A 24,020-nucleotide genomic window follows, 5' to 3' on the forward strand; every position below is an offset into this window, starting at 1 on the left:
CAGTGTTCCACCTGCTAGTTCAGGAAGATTGCAGTTGTCAGTGCCTGGACTCTAGGCTCTAGCTAGGAATCCAAATCCACCCATTTCAGAAGCATGTGTACGTCAAATCAGAGAGTAAGACACTGGCTCAAGTTCTTAACTGGCACAAATTCTTCCAAGGACCTAGAAAAGGCAAGAACCATCCACCTACCTTAGATTTTCAGTCAGAAGGTAGTAAACACTAAGGAAAAAAATTAAAAGTGTTAGACTTTCTCGTTCCTCCTTGCGGTGCTAGTGGCTAAACCTGGGGTTTTGTATGCACGAGGCAAGAATCCTAGCACTGCCCTACACTTCCAGCCTTTCCTTGCTTTGTCTCATCACACAGCCCAATGTCTCCTGGAACTCACTATTTAGCCCAGCCTGGTACCTCAACTTCCATAGGGCTGGGAATACAGGTGGGAATCCATCTCTGTCTCTGTCTCTGTCTCTGTCTCTGTCTCTGTCTCTCTCTGTCTCTCTCTCTCTCTCTCCCTCTCTCTCTCTCTCTCTCTCTCTCTCTCTCTCTCTCTCTCTCTCTCTTTCTCACACACACACACACACATACACTCCTTATTCTTGATTTTTTCAAATACAGCAAACACAGAAAGAGTTTATGAGCAGATGGCTAGCTGAGGTTTTAAGGGTAAGCATTGAGCTTAGCGTACTTTCAGTTAAGCTGTATGTGGAAGAGCACTGAGTCGTCAGATGGGGCTTCCCTATGCAGTCCACTGAGTTCAGCTCCTTCTGCACTAGCCGCTAGGGAGCAGGGGTTGCTGGGAGTCTGCCACCATGACAGACCGTGCCAGACGCAGCGCCTCTACTAATAGTAGCTCAGAACATAAACTGTTTACATACCAAACATGACTTTCTTCCCTATTTTATTTCACATAGCCTGAATTCAACTTAGTTATTATTGGATAACTAAGTAAAATAAATCAAGAGGTAACAAAGTAATCTCGACTCTACAAGGCTCCCACAAAAGCACAAGAAAAGCATCTTAGCTTTGAGATGTCAAACTCAAATCAATGTAGACAATAATTTTTTAGATATTTTAAACTGATAAAGTTCAAAATCAAGGATCCATTTACAACTAAGTTGCCAAGATGCTTTTCTTCACTTATAAACAAGTTGGTGTGGCAATGCATAAGCTGATTTCTACTTTGATGTTTGAAACTCTATTGGTAAAAGACGAGACTTAGATATACATATGTATATGTGTATGTCCCATGACTTCTATGGAAACATCTCCCCCCAAAGGGTTAACACAGTCCGTAAACAGCTGTTCGCGCCTACACTTGCCTGCCCTTTTGTAAGACTTACTCACATTTCTGCTTTGGGGGATAGAGTTAGGTAATATAAGCATTCAATGGAAAAGAAGATTGTGTTTCTCTTCTATGTTACACCTTAACAGCAAATGTGTGCATGTACACGAGAAGGGGAGGAGGGAGGGAGGGAGGGAGGGAGGGAGGGAGGGAGGGAGGGAGGGGAGGGCTCTTCAATTACGGAAGGCCCAGTGAGTTGTGGGGTTTGTGTTCATGCATATACAAGACTCTTTCCTATGGACACATTGTGGTTGGTCATTTTCATTTTCACTCTCCATGCCCTCTTACTCCCTCTGAACTCTTCTTTCCTATGGGTTCTCTTCCTGTTTTCGTGTCTTTTTGATGGCTTTGTTTTCCCGACCCGCTGAGTTTTACTATGGTTGCTGGCATGGCATGGGGGAGGGAGGTGTTGTTTGGAGAATGAGCAACACAACCGTGGCTACACTGAGAAGAAGATGCCCTCCCTTCCGGCAGCCTCCACGGGAGACACGGCCTTGGAAGCACCTCCCCACCACTGGGTTTTGACTGCTTATGTTATTATCACCATTCCAAACACCTCAAGCCACGCGTCCAAGCAGATACCATCTAATCTTTATCAGAAGCTATTAAATGTATGTTCCCAGGTCTTATAACACCTCTAACTTTTTCAGACACAAATGATATAAGAGAGGCTTGCGGGGAGGAAAAGGTCCAGTGGGAAGAGGAAGGGACCAGAGAGGATCACGGAGTGAATATGCTGGAGACAGATCATGCACACGTATGAACTTTAACTAAGTTTGTTTGCATGAGCATGGCATGGGATTGTGGGATTGGTTATGGGGCACAGGCAACTTCCGATGGCTACACCATTGAGAAGAACTGCCTCCTCAGCAGCCACTAGCTGACAACAGCTCCTCAGCTACAGGCAGTCTCCTGCCCCACCTAACGCTTGGACAGGTCTCTCAGTGAATCTGCAGCTCACCACTGAGCTAAAAGGGTGGCCAGGCAACACTAGGATCTACCTTCTTCTACCTCCCAGTGTCGGGTTATAGCAGTGTGCTCCATGTCCTGTTTTTACATGCAGTGTGCTCCATGTCCTGTTTTTACATGCAGTGTGCTCCATGTCCTGTTTTTACATGCAGTGTGCTCCATGTCCTGTTTTTACATGCAGTGTGCTCCATGTCCTGTTTTTACATGCAGTGTGCTCCATGTCCTGTTTTTACATGCAGTGTGCTCCATGTCCTGTTTTTACATGCAGTGTGCTCCATGTCCTGTTTTTACATGCAGTGTGCTCCATGTCCTGTTTTTACATGCAGTACGCTCCATGTCCTGTTTTTACATGCAGTGTGCTCCATGTCCCATTTTTACATGCAGTATGCTCCATGCCCTGTTTTTACATGGGTGCTGGGGATTCAATTCTGATCTTCCTGCTTGCACAGCAAGCAAATACTCTATGCACTGAGCCGTCTCCCTATCTCCTAAGCAAATCTAGTAAATCAGATCTGAGAAATAAGAAGTCTCATGTAGTCAAGTGAATTACCTTATGTTACCCAGAAGAATATAATTCTGCAAATTACACCCTTGTCTTACTTATATAAATAAGTGGGAATTTATTAAGTCTTCAACCAAAACCAAAATTTAATCTGAAGTATAAAATTACATCAAGAAATGAGACTATGTATACATTCAAAGTAGGTAAAATGTCTTAAGTAATCCAAAATTCTCAGTAAGAAAACAAACAATTGCATGTTTTCCCTCAAAAGTATTCAGCTAGAGTTTTCTAAGCTCTTAATTTATGTTTCTCACGCAACTGGTGTTACGCAAATTGTTTTCAAACATGATCTAGGAATATCAGATGGAGCTTTGGACAAACTTCACAACTTGCACACTTACGTAAGAGTACAGACAAGTGGCTGAAACTGTCAGAACTATGAGAGGCTTTGAGAAGAAAATTATCAAAAATACCTTTTGTTAACAAGTCTTTCTACATTTGACTGCAGTGAGTCTCTGCAGAAGCACGCATGTGACAATGGAAGCCTAGAATTAAAAGGACACAAACGTGGTTTTGCTGAAGCAAAATATGTAGAAACGAAGCTCACAAGAGAAGAACATGGGCAGAGCTACTGTTGCCCTCCTCCTACTATAGGGACAGGGCTGCTGTTGCCCTCCTCCTACTATAGGGACAGCGCTGCTGCTGCCCTCCTCCTACTATAGGGACAGCGCTGCTGTTGCCCTCCTCCTACTATAGGGACAGCGCTGCTGCTGCCCTCCTCCTACTATAGGGACAGAGCTGCTGTTGCCCTCCTCCTACTATAGGGACAGCGCTGCTGCTGCCCTCCTCCTACTATAGGGACAGCGCTGCTGTTGCCCTCCTCCTACTATAGGGACAGCGCTGCTGCTGCCCTCCTCCTACTATAGGGACAGAGCTGCTGTTGCCCTCCTCCTACTATAGGGACAGCGCTGCTGCTGCCCTCCTCCTACTATAGGGACAGAGCTGCTGTTGCCCTCCTCCTACTATAGGGACAGCGCTGCTGCTGCCCTCCTCCTACTATAGGGACAGCGCTGCTGTTGCCCTCCTCCTACTATAGGGACAGCGCTGCTGCTGCCCTCCTCCTACTATAGGGACAGAGCTGCTGTTGCCCTCCTCCTACTATAGGGACAGCGCTGCTGCTGCCCTCCTCCTACTATAGGGACAGCGCTGCTGTTGCCCTCCTCCTACTATAGGGACAGCGCTGCTGCTGCCCTCCTCCTACTATAGGGACAGAGCTGCTGTTGCCCTCCTCCTACTATAGGGACAGCGCTGCTGCTGCCCTCCTCCTACTATAGGGACAGAGCTGCTGTTGCCCTCCTCCTACTATAGGGACAGCGCTGCTGCTGCCCTCCTCCTACTATAGGGACAGAGCTGCTGTTGCCCTCCTCCTACTATAGGGACAGCGCTGCTGCTGCCCTCCTCCTACTATAGGGACAGAGCTGCTGCTGCCCTCCTCCTACTATAGGGACAGAGCTGCTGTTGCCCTCCTCCTACTATAGGGACAGCGCTGCTGTTGCCCTCCTCCTACTATAGGGAGCTGGGAGAAGCATAGGAAACAGGAGTTTTCAGATGACAACAGAGTGAGAAAGAAGGCAGATGGGGTGAACGCAGCGCCTGCCTGTACTGACTGTTTTGCACTCGCAGGCTGTGCTGGAGGGAGGAGCAGCACAGTCGGCAAGGCAATCCCGAGATGAGTGGGACTCTAGAGATCGAGAGATCTGGAACTTGTAGAGGAGACCTTCATTCACATGTATTAAGGTATATCTCTGTATATTCGATTGTTAGTTTCTGACTGGCAGCGAGCTAAGTGTTAACAGATTCTAATATTGTCTTTGCTACTGAGGATTCTCCTGTCTAAATGTTATATAAAAATTACTCACCAATGACCTCTGGTTAGGTAATGATGAAGCTGAAGAGCCCAAGCCTGGGCAGAGGAGTCAGGGGTGGGGGGTGAGGTGGGGGACTAGAAAGGGAGAGGGGGAAAGGGAGAGGGAGAGGGAGAGAAAGAGCAGGAAAAAGTTGCCATGCCAGGAGGAGGTCACCATGGAGGAGCAGCCATGGGGACAAGGATAGAGCAGAGGCGGCCAGGACGAGACTAGAGGACAGGTAAGCAGGGTGGGGGCAGGGCGGTTGGCCAGGCTAGCATAGTTGTGCCGGCCCAGTTATGTGCTTGAAGCTTATTGATAAATTTAACAGGTCTCTGTGTCATTGTGTGGGAGCTAGGGCGGGCATAAAAACCCCTTAATTCCAACAGGAATTCATGAGCACCTTATGCAGAGGAGAAACCACAGGGAAGGGAGTTCTAGAGGCCTGAGGGCTGCTCAACATGGCAGCTGCTATGTTTTTTGTTTGTTTGTTTGTTTGTTTGTTTGTTTGAGACAGGGTCTCTCTGTGTTAGCCTTGGCTGTCCTGGACTCACTTTTGTAGACCAGGCTGTCCTCAAACTCACACAATCCGCCTGCCTCTGCCTCCCAAGTGCTAGGATTAAAGGCGTGCGCCACCACACTCATGGGACCACATCCAAGTCCAGGAGGAAGGGATCAGCAAAGAACATCCAAAGCTACAAAGCGAACTAGAAAGATGTGCAGCTCATCAAGATGTATCACCGGAAAACAAAAGCAGGGCCAAAGAGCGCTCTCCCAGGGGATCTGGTCCCTGCTTCCCACACCCAGGCTGCAAAGCTCACAAATGCATATAATTCCTGCTCCAAGGGCTCTGCTCCCTCTTCTGCCAACCGCAGGAAGGAGCCTGTGCTCACATGAACTCACACATAACTAAAAATAAAATAAGTCCTAAAAAGATAGGCTGAGCACTAATGACTTAGTGTGCATGCGCACATGTGAAATTCAGCAAGTTTGTACACTTTAAATATACAGAGATGACTTTATGTTAACTATAATTCAATAAAGCTGTAAAAACTATATTAAAAATACTAGGGGCTAATACATCTAAGGTTTGTAAAAAACACCTCTTTGGTCTTTGATAACTCAAAGATTTCATGTGATCTTCTCATTCAAATTCACCTTCCCTGAGCACTTTTGGTTTTACATACATAACACGCTCTTGTATGAATGTCTTGCCATCTGGGACATGGGTTCCTGGAGACAATAGTTTGAACGTTTTTTTTAGCATAATCTCTATTACCTGCCAAACAAACACCATTAGTACTCAAAGATAACGTGAGGACTGCTCTGCACTTATTAGACTTGCCCAGTGTCCTGGTCCCCACCTTTCCCCCAACCCACAGACAAAGTTTCTCTGTGTAGCCTTGGCTGTCCTAGACTCACTTTATAGACCAGGCTGGCCTAGAACTCACAGAGATCCACCCGCCGCTGACTCCAGAGTGCTGGGATTAAAGGCTTGGTCCACCACACCCAGCTAATTTGTCCAGTTCTTAAGAGTGGTTCTTGGGGTGGACTTTGCAACAGCATTCCGAGGAGACGGATACCAGAGTGTCACAAAGCACAGATAATTTAAAAAGAAATAGTGAACATTTTAAGTTAATATCTAGAACACAGGTTAAGTCCATTTGCATTTCTCTGACCAAGGAAAAGTGCCCTCTACGTAGTATGATTTATTTCTCTGTATTATCCTAGTTAAACCACCAAACCAAAAAATGATGCATTTGGTAAGCACCTGTTTGTGAGACAGTGGTAAAAGATAAGTGTGTACAAATTCATGTATATTTTCATATAATGCATTATTTCACTCAATTTCATCCACAGCTGAGTATCCCCTATGTCTTAACTTAGTTGAGAAACACCGAAGAAGAATTTTAATTTTAACATGGTTCTAAAGACAACAAAAACCCTACTATACTACACTCACTTTATTTAAAGCCAAGTGGCCTTTTCTAGGTCCTCTGACCTTGTAATTAGTCACTTCTCTAATCATTCATAGACTTTGGTCTCAATCACTGTAAGTATTATCTTTTACTAGCGTGTGAACAATCAAAACTTTCTTCTTGGTCACACTTGTTACCACTCCCAACATCTAACACTGTGCCCAGTTCACCGCTGTGCCACTAGGGCTTGCTGAACTGAGCTTTTCCTTAGGAAACCCTTTGCTCCGCCTTAGTTCAGCAGTTCTCAAAAGGTGGGTCATGACCCCTTTGGGGGTTGAATGACCCTTTCGCAGGGGTCACCTAAGACCATCAGAAAACAGATATTTATATTATGACCCATAGCAGTAGTAAAATTAGTTATGAAGTAGCAACAAAAATAATTTTATGGTTGGTGGTCACCGCAAGATGAGGAGCTGGATTAAAGGGCCACAGCATTAATTGGTAGCAGTATTCCTTCCAGAGGCTCTCATACACTTATTCAGAATACGCCTCTTAAGAGGCCAGCCAGTTCTACCGATCAAGAGATTTAAAGGTTATGGAACTTCTAAAATAACAGCTATAGGACTAAAGCGAAGTAAGTATACTCTCTAAATGCAGCAACAGGCACTATGACAAAACTCAGATTATAAAAAGTGTATACAGAAAGTTTAAAAACATGTATGACAGAAATTATTGTGCAAATATAATAAATAGTCAATACAATAAGGAGATGCTATCCAAAGTCACATGATCAGAACTGTCCTTTAGGAAGACTCTCTTTGTGTGGAGTTAATAGGATCACACCAGGGAGAAGCCTTGAAGGCAGGGTCTACGATCTGCTGCTACTTAGCTCCCCAGCACCCACATACAAAGCTGTGCGAGGATGGATGCACCTGAAGCTCCAGAGCCAGGGCGTAGACACAGAGGGTTCCTGGAGCTTGCTGGCCAAGCCATGGACTGGGTTTAGTGAAATCTATCTCAAAAAACAGAATGGAGAACAGTGGAGGAAGACACTCAACAGTGGTGTCTGACCTCCACACACATGCATCTATCTGTGCACACACACAGACATGTACTTACACACCTATTATACACACACACACACACACACAGAGGCATACAAACTAATTAAATGTATTTTTATTTTTAAGGCTTATTTATTTATTATATATATATGAATGTTCTGTATACATGTATGCCTGCAGGCCAGAAGAGGGCATTAGATTCCAGTATAGATGGTTGTGAGCCACCATGAGCTTGCTGGGAATTGAACTGAAGACCTCTGGAAGAGCAGACAGTGCTATTAACTGCTGAGCCATCTCTCTAGTACTAAATATATATTTAGAAAAGAGGTATTAGCCTAAATTGAGGTGGTCACAATGAGGATAAAAAAAAATATGAAGAGTATAAAAAATGTAAATTAGAAAATTAAAGCCGAAGAGATGGCTCAGATGCCTCAGAGTCTCACAAGCTGAGTTTGACCCCTGTAATCCACACGGTAGGAGAGAACTGACCCCCTCAAGTCATCCTCTGAATTCCATACTTATGCTGTGAGGTATATTAACGTACATAAGTAACGAAGTACTAAATGTAATTAAAAACAAAAACAAAAACAAAAACCACAAGGCAATGACTAGCTACACAAAGTGAGGGAGATGAGTCCAGAATGGCACATGGTCTTGTGGCTTAGATGACTGGGAGACTAATGCCGCACTAAACAGAGAAGGAGAAAAAGCAGCACTGCCTATACCACATACTGTATCAACACACACATACATCACCGCCTATATCCAAGGCACCGAGTTAGTTACTCAAGACAGCAGCACATTGCAAACGTCTTAGACCCACACAGGAGAACAATGACACCTGCTCTATCCAAGAGCAGTCAGACATGTGAATCTGAACTTAGGGATAGCCATGCTGTTTACATAACTCCCATGCTGTAGCCCATCATCTTTCAATATTGCGCACTAAGAAGATCACAGCCCCAGAGTTACACCCACAGCCCTGACTTTAAAAACGACCTAGAATCTGAATACAGTCCTCAGAACTTTAACAGACCAAGTCGCTCATGTTTTAATGAGCTAATTGAAAAAAACAAAAACAAAACCAAAACAGTACAAGGGTGTTATAGCACAACAGTTTCAATGCTGCCATCTAACGTTAAAGGGAAGAATTACACAACCTAAAAAAATATGAAAAAGCCAAGGCATAAGAAACCACGAAAAGGTATACAGCATTATACACTTTTACATTTCTATCAGTTATGAATGAGGTTGATCCTTTATTGTCCCAGTTTAAGGGGTTTATTTCTGGTATTTCACTGAGCCATTGATATCCATGATGATGGATGGTGAACATTTTCTCATATGCCATCTATATATCTTCTTTAACGAAGTATTTGTAAATCTTTTGTACTTCTTTTTTATTTAGGAGGAGGGATAACAGGTATTCAACCCAGGTACCTATAATTATTAAGAGCATATTCCAACACTACACCTGTAACCTATAACCTCCCTTTTATACCTTTAAAAAAAGGTTGACTTCCTTATTAAGTAAGATGTAATTCTCTGTATATTTTGGATACAAATTCCTAATGAATGTAAGTTTTGTAAATATTTTCTCTTTCCCTTGAGAAGAATAGTTTAAAATCGATAAATCTATTTTATGAACTTTTTTTTAATGAATTGTGTTTTGAGTTACATTTAAGAAAGCCTCATTCAAACCAAGGTTATGAATGAGTTTAATCTTTCATAATTAGGTCACTGCTATTATTTTCTCTTTCAGAAGGTTTATGGTTTTAGATTGTACACTCAAATCTATAATTCCTTCTCATTTGTAATGTGAAAGGTCTAAGTATCTCATATTTTTAGCATGGATATTCAAGTGTCCCAGCATCATGTGTTAAAAATGACATCCTTTTTTCATAGTATTGCCTTGGCATCTTTTGTTGAAAATCAATTTAACATATATAGTTGTTCTTCAATATTCGTGGGGAATTGGTTCTAGGACTCCCCTGTGGGAACTCACATATAAAATGACGTATTTACATGACTTACACTTATCCTGCCATACATTTTCCATTATCTCCAGATTATTTCTAATAGCTATGTAAAGGTTTCTATTCAGCATCATTCGGAGAATAATGACAAATAAAAGAGTCTCTATGTTCAGGACCCATGTGAATTTAGACCCATAGTTAGCTAAACACCAAAGAGGGAAATCCATGAATACAGACGGCCGCCTATATACGGGTTTACTTCATGATGTTACTGTAGCCCTGTGTCTAGAACAGGTCTGAGGGTATCTGCTTGTTTTTGAGGCAGGTTTTGTTGTGTGACCCAGGATGTCCCTCAAACTCGTAACTCTGCCTCAGCCCCCGGAGTTCTGGGATTCCAGACGCACACCATCACAGCAGGCTTTAAGTTCTGATAGAAGGGCGGCAAATCCTTCTGCTCTTTTTCAAAACTATTTTCATTTCTATAGATCCTTTAAACTCCTGTGTAAGGACATTCTCCACAGTTACGTGGAGAGCGGGGACTGACTTTGACATGAACTCTGGTGCCCCCATATTTGACCACCTCCCCTTGGTGGGGAGGCCTGGTGGCACTCAAAGAAAGAATAAGCAGGCTACCAGATGAGACTTGATAGCCTATGACCATATAGTCAGGGAAGAAATCCTCTGTGGTCATAGACCTAGGGGAGGGGAATAGGGTGAAAGCGGGAGGGAGGGAGGAATGGGATAACAAGTGAGTTGTAGTCTGAATAAATTAATAAAAAAAAAAATCCTGTGTAATCTTAGAACTAACTTCTCACTTTCTACAAAGAAACTTGTGGGATTTTGATAAGAATTCCACTCAACCACAGCCAGGCGTGGCGGTGCACGACTTTAATCCCATCACTTGGGAGGCAGGGACTGTGAGTCCAGGACAGCCAGAGCTACACAACAGAGAGACCTTGTCAAAAGGGAGAAGGAAGAGGAGGAGGAGGACTACAAAGAGGAGCAGCAGCAGAAGAGAAACAAACAAAATAATAAAAAATTCAAGAATTCTACTCAACTGATAATTGAGTCTTTCAATTCTGGGGGTTGTTTGGAACTTCTTTGTACTGTCTTGAATTTTCAGTATACAGAAATTTCCATTTATTTTAAAACACTACTGATAAATTGTATTACTTAGGCATCAGACCAGAATTAAATTAAAATAGCAAGCCTTACAAAGCTATTTAAGAGCCTCCTGACACAATTATAAATTTATCATCCCTTAGTCTCAACCCTGAGCCAATGAATAATGATCAATCAGGAAAGCTCTGTTATCTCATAAAGTGTAAGAGCTGGAGGCCATTCAGAAAATCAAACCAGAAAAAGCTAACTCCTATTGTAAGTATTATCTTTACTTGAAATCTCCTCAGAAGCTTCTGCTTAGACCAGGAGATGGCTCAGTTGGTAAAAGAACTTGCCGCCATGCCTAATGACCCAAGTTTCATAGCTAGGACCCTTACGGAGGAAGAGAAAATCAACTCCTGCAAGTTGTTCCGTGGCATCCACAATAAATAAACATATATACATGTACGTTCATCATACACACACACACACACACACACACACACACACACACACATTTCTGGTAGCAGAAACCAAATAGGTAATACAGTTGGGGGTTTTGCTTAATTAGTTTTTTCCCCTAACTCTTGCCAAACCTAAGAACATTTTACAAATTAGTGCTGTGTCCATAAGACACACTGGCATGACAAAACCCAGTCCTTTAACTACAGTGAAATGGATCATCTCCAGGTTTTGTTGTTCCATTTTGGTCAACATCTATAAATATGTATCTGTCAAATGAAATAGGATTGAGGTTTTATCAACATTTCCATCATTTTTGTTTGCTTGGTTTGGTGCTGGACACCCCATACCTGGCATGAACTCTACTAATGACTCCACCCTCAAGCCCATACTGTAAAAATTATTTTTAAAGTAGAAATGTTAACAAAAGCCTTTTTCTTCAAATGAGAGATTCTCTTTCAAGATAAAAACATTTTTCATATTCACACCAAAGGCCATTTTATAGCAAAATCTAGGAAAAACTCAAGTGCCACTGAGAAGGTGATGCACACTGCAGACTCACAGCAAGGACCCCTGTGCTGTGGTGCACATGCAATAGAAAATGACTGTTAAGAGATGCAATGTTAATAGCGAAAAACAAGCCGCAAGACAATACACATATGACCTCAATAAAACCAATGTATTGAGTGGGCAATATTAATTATCATATCAAGGTTAAAAAATACATTTAATAAATTATACATTGTACGGCGTTTTGCAGAAGCTTACATACGGCAAGCTCCAAATGTACTGCATATTTTAAAAGATAGTTTTACCTTTGCTTCTGCTCAACTGCTTTGTCTAGGTGTAGAAAAATATCCTGAAACAGGCTGCAGCTGGAGCGGCTGTTAATCGTGTAGCCATAACTTCGTTTCCAATACTGTTTCAGATCATTTAAGTACTCCAGTACCTAAACAGAAACATTTCAGAAGTAATTTCTAATACAGTTCCAGAAATGTAACAGACTCCTCATTAATAGTAGTTCTCAGAAAGTTTACACTAATTTTATTACAGAGCAAGCAACACACTCTTCACATTTTCCCCCTACAACTGCTGGCCCAGGCATCTGAGGGTTGGCCTCCAAGGTCCAGCACTCAGCAACATCCGCGCCACCAAAACGTCCAGTCAGGGCTGAAGGGAAAGGCTCTGGCCCCTTTCTTCTGACTTAATATTCATAGTCAATGTGAATTTTTAAGAATTTAAGAAGAGCTCCTAGAGAAACTTGGTGCTGGTCAAAGTTTAGGAGCAGAGGTAGGCCACTGTGCGGAACTCCAAACAGAACGCATCAAAGCCAGCAGAAGGCAAAGAGGAAACATAATGTACACATTTCAACATAAAAGGAACTAGGTAGACATGTATTAAATCTACTCAGAAATAAAACAATAGCAGTGGCAAATGACCCCATTACAAAAAAAAAACAAAAAAAAACAAAAACAAAAACAAAAACAAAAAACCACCAACACCTCATGCACACTCATGTTTACAAAGCATTTGAAAGTGCAGGTACAACAGAGTCTTATAGGCAAGTGTAAAATATATTACTGACTTGGGAAAATCTGAGTAAACAAATAACTAGAGTCAAAGATCCAAACAGAAGTTGCGGTTTTAAATGTCAAAGGGCAGGTATACCAGATGGCAGATCTGGATAATGGGAATGACTTTTATATGAAAAAATCTTAAGCACAAAAGTAGAGCGCAGAATAGGAAACACAGATGTATTTACCATAATAGGTGATGGGGCAGAGCTGTTCACAACACCCACCTGGTTGTCAAGGAACCACCTTCTGGGTGACTTCTACCTTACCTATGCCATCATCACAGGAGAGCATATTATTAGCACCTTCTACTCCTTGTACTAATCTTGCATCGGTATTTTCAGTTCTATACAAATACTTGACGTATAACAGCCAGTAAAACAATTGTTTGATAAATAACAGCAGAAGTGGTCCAGCATTACACAAAGTCCTGAATGACTAAAATTCCCTACAGTTGTCAGAATTGTGTAAATGTCTCTTCGTTTAAAATTTGTTGTACATTTAGAGAGAGAGTGTGTGTGTGTGTGTGTGTGTGTGTGTGTATGTGTGTGTGTGTGTGTGTGTGTGTGTGTGTGTGTGTGTGTGTGTGTGTGTGTGTACAGAAGCACATCTTTGTACGGGCAGGGTAGAGGCCACAGGACAACTTGCAGAAAGGGGCTCTGCTGTCTCCTAGCACATAGACTCCAGGAATCAACTCAGGTAGTCAGGTAGGGCAGCAAACACCTTCACTAGCTGAACCATCTCAACAACCCATCATTTTTAATTTTCAAACAACATAAAAAATGCAACAGTAGTATAACATCTCATGTGTAACCGTCATCCAACTTCAACAATAATAATTTAGTCCATCCTGTTTCAACTCTGCTCCAAGTACCAACAGATTGTTCTCAAATGAAATTATATGATTTGCAAGGGATGGGATAACCACTGAGATGTAACAAGAATAAATTAATTAAAAAATTATTTTGAAAAAAAAGATATGATTTGATTTCCTTTATAAATACTTCACCATGCAAAACTACTGCACAGTGTGGGTTCTAAGGGGTAATAGATAAAATTATTTTTAATCAAACCATTGAAAAAGAAAACAAGGAATAATTAAAAGATACAGTAATTTTTCTTTTAATTAAAAAAAGTATGTGTGTGTATGTGCTTGAATGATTTTTTTGTGTACCACATACAAGCAAGAGCCTTTGGAGGCCAGGAGGCATTAGATCCCCTAGAATTGAATTTAAAAGCATTGTGAGTCACAGTGTGGGTGCATCTGTCCTCTAAGTGCTCTTAATCACTGGGCCATTTATCTAGCCACAATATATATTTAACTCATTTCCTTTTTACATATGAAAGGAAACTCTTAAATTATTTAAGCATATATTTCAAATTGTTAACTCATGGTTGCTGAAATAAGTTCACTGATCACACACAGCAAACACTATCACCCATCATACAGAAACCTGGCAGGCAACATTTTCATCAAGTCTTCAAACATATCAACAAACTGACATAATTCTTTGTGATGGGATACATTTAGGAGGATTTTAAGTAGAATTCTTGCCAAAATTGTTTAATCTGAAATTTATATAAGTAAAATCTCAGGCACATCTAATACATTCTACAGGAAAAAACCTAAGATTCCTACAGGAGGCCAATACATAACAGATGAAAGAAAGCTGAAGTGCTTTTCTAGACTAAAGGAGGCTGAATAGACTCAGCACCAAATGGAATCAGCGATCCTTGATGAGACTCAGAATTTATGAAGAACAGCTATAGGGCTTTATTAAGATGCCCATAGAACTTGTGTATGGGCCGTTGTGGTATAGTTACGATCCATACTGCGGTCCCTGAATGCTTCTTTAGATGCACAAGTTCTCACAGTATTATTCTTAAAGCGTTTAGCAGTTTGAAGTTTCTCAGAGCAAATAAGAGGGTAGACTCACAAGCAATAAAGAGATACGTAATTCTAAAAGGAAAAAGACAGGTCTTTAACATTAAAAAGTTCTAGGGGCATCCTGAGGTGCTCAGCATTTATCAGATGCGGTGTCAGGTTTTTGCCAAACATCAAATTACTAACTAGAAAGGAAAAAGATGTCTAGAAAGCAGGAGTTAAATATTGAAAGACGAAAAGTAAATAAGGGAGGATGAAGGAAGCACACGTGGGTGAGGAACAGGGTCAGCTAAGGTAATTTATGATCACCTCAAGGAAGGTGGTGTGTACTTAAAAGTACGTGTGGTCAGCCTTTACAAGGGACCACATTGTTGAAGCCACTTAGGACAGGAAGGAGGCAGCCAGCAGGCAGCCAAGTGAATTGCATCCTAAACATTTCAACAACTACAATAACGTGGGCAAATAAGTTAAATGATACATTTCACTTTTGTCAAAATTCACTATTGACATAATACTGAAAATCACCTCAGTTCCGACTGTCCCCCAGACCCAATCAGTGTGAAGAGGGAGGGAGATGTCTGACATGTGTGAATGGTGACCAGAGATTTCTTTGTATTTATACTGGTCATTATGAATGGTGCTCTCTTATTTTAAGAGTCCAGCTACAGGGAAAATGAGGGAGAAGAAAAAAATCTAAAGGGAATCGAGAGAAGTGGGTGGGGCAGTGGATAACAGGAAGAAGACAAATGTCTCCTGCTTGCTCTCATATAGAGGGAACTGGCTGGTGGGGAGGAGGGACAGAGAAGGGCAGGAGTGGGGAAAGCAAGGTTATATATGACAGATAGATAGATACATAGATAGATAAGATAGATAGACAGACAGACAGACAGATAGATATCTGAGTCAAGTCCATGATTTTAGCTAACAAAAAAACTAGACCGCGAAACAGGGGACTGGGAAGGTGGCATAGACTCGGGTCTGTGGGGGTAACTGCTTTACACTGGCCCCAGCAACTCTTCCTGCAGCAGGTTTTAAATTGGGATTGAGGACAGGCACCTGGAAATGACAGCCTTAGGTTCTATGTCCACAAAAACACCTCCTGCAAATGAAATGAAAAGTTCTGAAGACAAGTCCTATGTTCATCCAGAGCAGGACATATTAAAGGCCGAAAAGCCCAGAAGCTTCTAAGTAAAGACTTTGGAGGCCACTACAGAAGTTACTGGGGGTGAGAAGAGGTAGGTCAGCCAGCAGCGACTCAGCGCACAAAGAGAAGTAACAAATGTGTACTCTGGCACTCAGCACCCACAGCAGCCGTTCGCTGGGCATCCTTCACTCCTCTCAACCCTCACATGAGCCCCTCCTGCACTGGTACAAGGACTATGGCATGACCTTTGACCTGCTCTGCTTGGCAAGGAGCATAGTTTCTTAGAATCTATGTCGATTCATACGAAGCACTGGTGTTTTATATGTGCACAAGGGCTAATTAAGGTCCGGAAGTCTATAATCCTGGAAAATCCAAGACACTTTCCTACTCCACCCTTTCTAGATCCCAGCATTCGAGAACCAGGCCAATGTCAGTCCCTTAGGGTCATGAGAGGCTTTTCTATATTCCTTCAAAGTCCACAGACACATCGGGTGAAAACAAGAGAATGCCGAAGAAAGGCAGAAGCCGAGATGAATCCCTGCGGCCACCAGGGGGACCCAGGCAGCATCTTACTCAAGTATCAGAGCTCAGTTTCTCATGAGAACTACTAGGGATGAGGGCCCGTGGAAAGGGTTCCCTGAGCCTAACTTGCTTTAAATCAGCCCTGCCACCTCTCCCAGTGGTTGGTTTTTAATTCAGATGGGAGGGGGTCGCTACCTAGAAGTCAAATTGCCATGAAAAAAAAAGTTTTTGTGAGTTCTACAAACCCACATTTTTCACCCACTTAAGCATTTATCACTCCATATTTAGAAAACTAGGATTTGGTGCCAAGCAGTTTATATGCTCTAATCCAATTTATAGTCTAGAAATTTTACAACAAAAATTCAAATAATGACCAAAAACCTTGAGGAACAAGTTCAAACAAAACACTTACCTTTGCATCATCTACGTCAAACACATCACACCAGGGAGAATGGACACCTTTAATTGCCAGGTCAAATGAACAGGTAAAAAAAGCTACCTGGAGTAAGTCTGGGGAAGAAAATAGGCAATATTTGTGGGTTACTAGTTTCTGCAGTTTTCTATAAACCTAAAGAATGCTATGTGCTGGGTTACATGCACAGCTGGAAACACTGAGTATTTCTGGAGAAGAGACTATCAAGGCTTGACCTGTACCATGCAGTGCCTGCACCACTAGGAGAAGCCATTTCAGTCCAGTGAGCCTACGAAGCACCCTGGAAATAGAGCAAGGACAATGCTGTACCCGCAGGAGTGAAAGGCTGGTAACTCGTGGAAAGCGTCAGTTTGGTTTCTCAAACTTAGCTGCCCAAGAAATTTCAGCAGATTTCAGAAATAGGAACACGGGATTTTTATAGTATTAATTGTTTTACTTTAGACATAAGCAGAAACTAAAAATGGGATAGGTGACTGAGTGCTGGGCTGTAGACGGAGGCCTTGGCCGACATGAGTCAGATACTGGGTTCTCTAATAAACAAGCGAGGAACACATAAAACTAGAAGATGGGACCAAGATTAATTAGTTGATATTACATGAATTCCATATCAGTTCAATTTAAAGAACTTTTGAGGTAATATATTTAACAACAACAACACTTTGGGGGCAGAAAGATAGATCAGCAGCTAAAAACTCTGGCTGATCTTAAAGAGAATCCAGGTTCTAATCCCAGCACTCACATGGCAGCCCACAATAGTCTGTAACTAGTTCCAGAGGCTCTGACCTCCACTTTTGGTCTCCATGGGCACCAGGCAACACATGTGCATACACACACACAGACACAGGCAGATACACACAGACACAGACACACACTCTCACACACACAAAGTAAAAAGATTTAAAATATACATTTTATTAGGAATATACATAAAAACTATTGGAAACATTTACTTCTATAAGGAGGAAGGCTTTATAATCCCAACACCTAATAAAGCAGTGTAGCTTGTTAATACTGTGCATGCCTGATGACATCATATGCACATGATAGGACACAGCTTATTTGCAATCTCAGTTTTACCTCTTGAACTATGAGGTGGTGTACTCTATAACTAGAAAACAAGTGACAAAACTAACAAAATCCAAGCCAGGTATGGAAGAGCTCAATGTTTTCCCTCCCACCAATACCTTCTTCTAATCTTTTGGAAACTGATTCATAATATAATGAGATATAAAATCACCTTTCTACATATTAATATTTGCCAATATCCATAAAAAATTATAAAGCTCTAGAAAATAAGAAAAAGCCTCATTTTCTTAACTTTCCCATTACTAGGTGACCATGTGCCCTGTTTTCCACTTGAAGTCACCTGCTTCCATTTTCTGAGGTGTCATCTGCCAACACCCGCCTCCCCAGAGGACAAACCCCAAGCAGGCAATCCACTACATCAAGGCAGATATAATACTCACGTCCTTGGAATCTCTACATATAAAAACTGCAAAATGCACTTTACTTTTCACTTTCTAAACCATCCCATTCCTTCACATTAGCATGCACTCCTGAAGCTGCCCAAAACTAAAGGATCTTTTACTTGTATTATCTTACAAAGATAATTCAGAGAAGGCAAATTTTAAATCATAAGTAATGCTTAGAGATGAGGCTTTCACACAAAACCCACAGCTAAGAACCTTGTATATTAGTTTATAAAAGATTTAAAGAACATGAAAATAAAAATAAGCACATGGTATATAATTTTCCTGACCCAAGGCATACTATTTAGTTGACATAAATTTAATTGTGGACGTTTAAGTAGAGTAGCTGTTGTTTTGGGTTTTTGTTGTTTTATCATTTAACATTCCCAAACTGTTTAAACCAGAATGTAAATGAAATACAACAGATATATTACCTGCATTTAACTTGTTTACCGGCACTTGCAAAATAGCTGCAACTTTCTTTAAAATCTTCTGCATTTCAGGTCCAGTTTTGAAGGCTTCCACATGATAAAGGGCTGTAGCATTTCTTTCCACATCAGTTAAAAACTTCTCACAATGATCAAAGAACCTCATTAGCTTATCATTAATTCTTGGAGGGTCACACTCCATATCTGAAGTGAAAAAAGCATACATATGTAAATCATTGGCATATGTGATAATTTCAAATTACTGAATATTTAAAGTGTGAAAAGGGAACATTCAACAAACGATTAAGCTGTATGGGGTGGGGGTGGGGGAGCGGTCATAGATCAAAAGAATGGTCCAGTCGCCCGTGGTAGCCAGAAGAGGAAGTCAGATTCTGGGGAGATAGGTTTGGTTGGCTGTGAGCTGCCTGATAGGGTACTGGGAACTGAACTTGGGTCCTCTGCAAGAGCAATAATCTCACAGCCATCTCTCTAGCCCAAAAAACAATGTTGTCTTGCTCTTGGCGACCTTTTTTTTCTTTAGCAGTGTGTGTGTGTGTGTGTGTGTGTGTGTGTGTGTGTGTGCGCGCGCGCGTGTGTGTGTGTAACTCAGGCCTTTGTATGCTAGGCCAGCCCTCTATCCACTAAGGTACATCCCCAGCACAGCTTCTTTATTTATAAAACTAGAATGCATGAACAGACATTCTAGAAAGGACTTTAAAAAAGTAACTTGAAAATAACTGAGTCAAAGCAATGCTATACAAGGAAAAAAATATAAAAACAAATTTTTTAAAAACAATAATAACAAGGGAAGCATAAAAAGTGCTAAATTGTTACTAAATACTGTTTCCCTTAGAAAGCAAACTAAAGCCAGCAGTTTCCAGGTTTCAGGTGGAGAATTCAACAGGACTGCTCCCTCGTGCTAAGGAAAACTCCAAGCCAGTGTTCCAGTCTCTCAACTAACTTATCCAAGCTGCAGGCCTTTACATAATATTCTCTTTTGACAAAAACTACTGCAGCACTTGGGAGGCAGAGATAGGTGGATCTTTGTGAGTTCGAGGCCAGCCTGGTCTACAAGTGAGTCCAGGATAGCCAAGGCTACACAGAGAAACCCTGTCTCAAAAAACAAAACAAAACAAACAAATCTACTAAAAACAGCAAAGTAGCAAAAATGTTTTGGGTCTGCTGTTCCATTTCGGAGCCAGGGACCTTTGGTCCAGCTCACCTTCTCCTGAAGCCCTCAGACAGCTTGCCGTTTAGCACGTACTAACTTACTTATTTCCACAACTTGGCAACAAGTATTTATTGGAAAAGCACTCATTATCATGCTTTAAGAGTTGGGGCCTTTCCCCAGTTATATTTAAAACATCTCCATCATCATACTTACAATAGAAAAAGAACACTAATTATTTGTTTATGAACATGAAAAAACAAGCCAGACACATTATGTTGGATATATGTGCAAAAGTATAAATATATATATGTAAACATATTCCCCCAATGGTAATTCTGTCAACTCTCTTGCCAGTTGGATTGTAGTTCTGATAGAAACATCCTGAATAAGGGAATTCTGTCATCTTCCGATATGACCCCCAAGAACAACTTCTCATTTTATATTATCAAATTATATTGTTCTGTTTCTATAAAAACCTAAAATCTGGTTCGATGCCCTTTCTCAAAAGCCCAGATGTACACAATAGACAAAACAACCATCTACAGATGACAAGGGAGTGTCCAGGCATGAATTTAACCGCTAAGACTGAAACAATGGGGGTTAGATTTACCCTGAACTGTTTTGATACCTGGCTTTGTACTCTTGAGGGAATGCCTGCCAATCTTCACCATGCGATCTGAGGGACCATAGTCCATTCATCCTAGGAGGTCCAATATATATTTACACAGTACACATTATGCTTTAGAAAAATTAGTGGTATTTATTTTGTGCGTAGCTAGGCGTTCACTATGTACACCTGCAGATCCAAGTCAGATTCCCTGGCTTGGCTACAAGCCTCTCTACCTGCTGAGCCATCTCATCAGCCCTGTTGTGTTATTTTAAATGTTCTAGTTTTGACACTCAAGTTAATTTTCATGGATTTAGGAGGATTTTCACTCAAACTATTTGCTTTGATGCCAGCAGTCTAAGGCAGAGGCAGTCGGATCTCTGTGAGCTCAAGGCCAGGAGTCCAGGACAGCTAATCAAACAACCAAAGAACCCCAGAAACATACTCACTCAACAAATAAGCACACATAAATTAGCGGCTGAGTTATTCACAAAGTAGTTAACACACAACAATGGGGCAATCTTTAGAAGAGGGTTTTAAATGTTATAGAAGAAACGACAAACTGAGCAAGCCCAAGTGTTTGGGCCTCTGAAGGCTGATTGTGTTCCTCACATCAGTTCTCCTACTTTAAAACTGATAGCAGTTGCCAACCCTGGTTCACTTGTTAATACAAACATGTTACACAGTATTTTCACCAGGTATGCTATTGGGTCAGCATGCAGATGATGAAAGGCGTAACAGTTGGGAGCAAAAGCAAAATAAGATTTCCTAGCGTCACATCTAGCTGCATAAAAATCACAAATAATTTGGTATCTTTGTTTCATTTCTTCGTGTGTGAGATTGGCAGGGGGCACAACTAGCCAACGCCATAAAGCAGCGTGAAGAATATGTGGCATACAGGAAGCATTAATATTTGCTGTGATATCTGTAATTTTCTGGAGGAAAAAAAAGGCACCACTCTCATAAAGTCACAAACCTGGATACTGGGCCTGACTAGCTCACTAACTATGTAAGGGTGGTGACGGATGCACATTCTTGGCTTCTTCACTTGTGAAATAAGGATTCCACTACCTGAGTTCTCAAATTCTGAAACAGTGACGATGGAATAAGTAGGTAGGGTGGTGCATGTGACCATGAGCCACAGCTACAACCAAGGAAACTCTCCAATAAACACAAGAACAAAACAGGGTACCTCTTAGGGCACCCTAACCCTAAGCAGGGCATAGACAGTGTCTGAGGAGCAGCCTCCTAAAAAAGCATGTTAAGGTTGAAACACCTGAAAAGACGACAATATTTTTTTTAACTCCAATTCTCATAAGCAATGCGAGAGGGAGAAAGTTCTATATTAAAGAGAGCGCCCAGTTGTTAAACTAGTTGCCAGGAAGGGAAAGGAGGCTAGGTTGGCGCTCAGAGGGATAAAGCGATTTGAGAATGGGGAATTTAAAATTGGGAGCGATCTTTTTTTTTCTTTCTCTCCTGGCTGGATCTCCAGCATCCCCTATGGCACCTTCACGCAGAATATGCTAGGAATTCCCATCTGATGCGCGAATAAACAAGGATACATACTAAAACAACAGAGACCGCAGAGTCCACCACAACTTGTGCCCCAAGAACACAAGCCTGGGTAGGGGGGCCTAGAAAGGGGCACTCGGGGAGAGGGGGTCCAGAGTCTGGGGTAGGTGAGGCGCACTGTCACCTGAAACGTCGGGCGGTGGCAGTCCTGGGTTGTAGTGCTGCCACAACCCTTGGAGGAAGGCAGCGCTGCTGTCCACACAGCGATGCTTGGAGCTGGTGATCAGCTGCAGGCGGCCGTAGTTCTCCCGGCTGAAGAGGTCTGGGAAGAGGGCGGCCAGGCGCAGTGCCAGCTGTCGCATGTCCTGCCGCCCCTTCTCCACCAGCTGCCCGTCCATCCAGTCCTCATACCAGAGCGGCCGCTCGGCCAGCGCAGCGGCCACTCGGCTCCCGCCGTCCGCGGACTCGCGGGTCTCCAACAATTCCTGCAGCTGCCTCAGCTTGCGGATCTGTTTGGTCGTAGGGTAGCGGGTGCCGTGACGGATGAGGGCGACCAGCTGCACCGGGGTGCACGTCCCCGCCAGCAGCTCCGGGTCACGCCGTGGTGCCTGCGGGTCGACCAGCACCCAGGGGTTGACATCTTCGTAGCGAGTCTTGGTGCCGAAGTAAGGGCTGAGCACCGAAGCCACCGGGTCGCCGCGCCTCGGGAGAGAGCAGCGCGCGAACGACGAGAGCAGCGCGGCAGCCAGGACCGCGGCGGGCGCTACCGAGGCGCGAAGCATCGTGCCCGGGGGGCCCCCGCGGAGGGCGGTGCGCCGCTGCCGACCCCCACTTCCGGATCCGCCGGCGAGGGCGGGAGCAGAGCGCGTTTCCGGCTAGGGACCTCTGAGAGCAAGCGTGGTCTCCGGGGCCCCGATTGAGCAAGTATGGTGGACGATCTCTGTCCAAGCCGTAGTGTGAACGGATGGAGAGGCGGAAAACCCCGAGGAGCGTGCGACACCGGGCGCAGGTGGAGCCAGCGTCAGCTGACCCCAGAGCGTGGGCGACTGTCTGGCAGCTTGGCGCCTCAGGAACCGATGTCAAAGATTCCTGAGTTGTTTGGGTTTTACTGTGTGCTCAAAGAGCCCACATCAAGCCTTAGTCAGGCTTTGCTGTGTGTTTTAAAAATGTGCCCTCTGGACCGTCAGTATCAAGGCCACCCGAGAGAAGGGACATCAGTAGGCCTTAGCTTGCAAGAGGCCTAGGAAGCACTCGCCACCCCCCAGCCCCCCACCCCCAGCCCCTTGTTAGCATTTGAAAATAAGCAAGACACATCAGAGGTATGAATTTGGAAAGGAAAGGGGCTTATTTCTCCAGAAATGTAAATCCGAGGCCTTTAGTATGATTTTAAGGTAGACCAGAGCTGACACAACACCTGAAAATGGTTGCTTGTTGATTCCTAAGGCTCTTTAGAGAGTAGTAACAGCCGTCCTTAAAATTTGAGTCATGGCCTGACAGATGCACTCCATTATTAAGTATGAGCTCATCTGCTGAATGGAGGAAACACCCATATTCTCAACTCAGCAGTTGAGTTTTTAAGACTTTTAAAAAATGTGTTATGTGTGAGCCAGCGTGGCTACATGTGCATCTTTTGTGTGCAGAATCCCACGAGCGCTAGAATGATCCATTGGAGGCCCTGGTTATGAGCTGTCATGTCGGTGCTGGGAACTTAACTCTTCAAAAGCAGGAAGCACTCAGCCACTGAGCCATCTCTCCAGCCCCAACAGCTGAGTGTATTAGACTACGTAGCTCAGAATCTTGGACTAAAAAATGATGAATCTAAATACCTTGGTTTTTTTCTACCAGAACCTCAAGTATATATGCCAGTTGAGGAAAGAAGTATTAAATCATATGATGATTCAAACCCAAGGAGATTTGGACAAAGTGGATATTTCCCTTAAAGACATTGCCATCATCTTTAACTTTTTCTATTAAGTATCTTTCTAGTTCAGAAAAGTGTACCTCTAAGTACTAACTAAGAAATTATAAAATCAAGAGT

The 24,020-nt window shown here is 42.7% G+C and overlaps 1 protein-coding gene across 2 annotated transcripts in view; it reads right to left on the minus strand.

Annotated features, from left to right (window-relative positions):
* Positions 1–23,196, minus strand: part of MINPP1 (multiple inositol-polyphosphate phosphatase 1) — a 29,162-nt gene extending 5,966 nt beyond the window's left edge. Inside the window, exons 1-4 of one of the 2 annotated variants that reach the window (XM_084771712.1) lie at positions 22,167–23,026; positions 18,699–18,896; positions 16,775–16,872; positions 12,053–12,186 (exon numbers count right to left, since the gene is read on the minus strand). In XM_084771712.1, the coding sequence (XP_084627838.1) occupies positions 12,053–12,186; positions 16,775–16,872; positions 18,699–18,896; positions 22,167–22,764 (1,028 nt within the window). In that variant the 5' untranslated portion in view covers positions 22,765–23,026. Of the gene's footprint in view, positions 1–12,052; positions 12,187–16,774; positions 16,873–18,698; positions 18,897–22,166 lie in introns of both variants that reach the window. The other variant, XM_084771713.1, reaches the window with a different exon arrangement.
* Positions 23,197–24,020: the final 824 nt, after the last annotated feature.

This window comes from Acomys minous (assembly GCF_964271855.1).
Source record: "Acomys minous genome assembly, chromosome: 2".
Taxonomy (NCBI): domain Eukaryota; kingdom Metazoa; phylum Chordata; class Mammalia; order Rodentia; family Muridae; genus Acomys; species Acomys minous.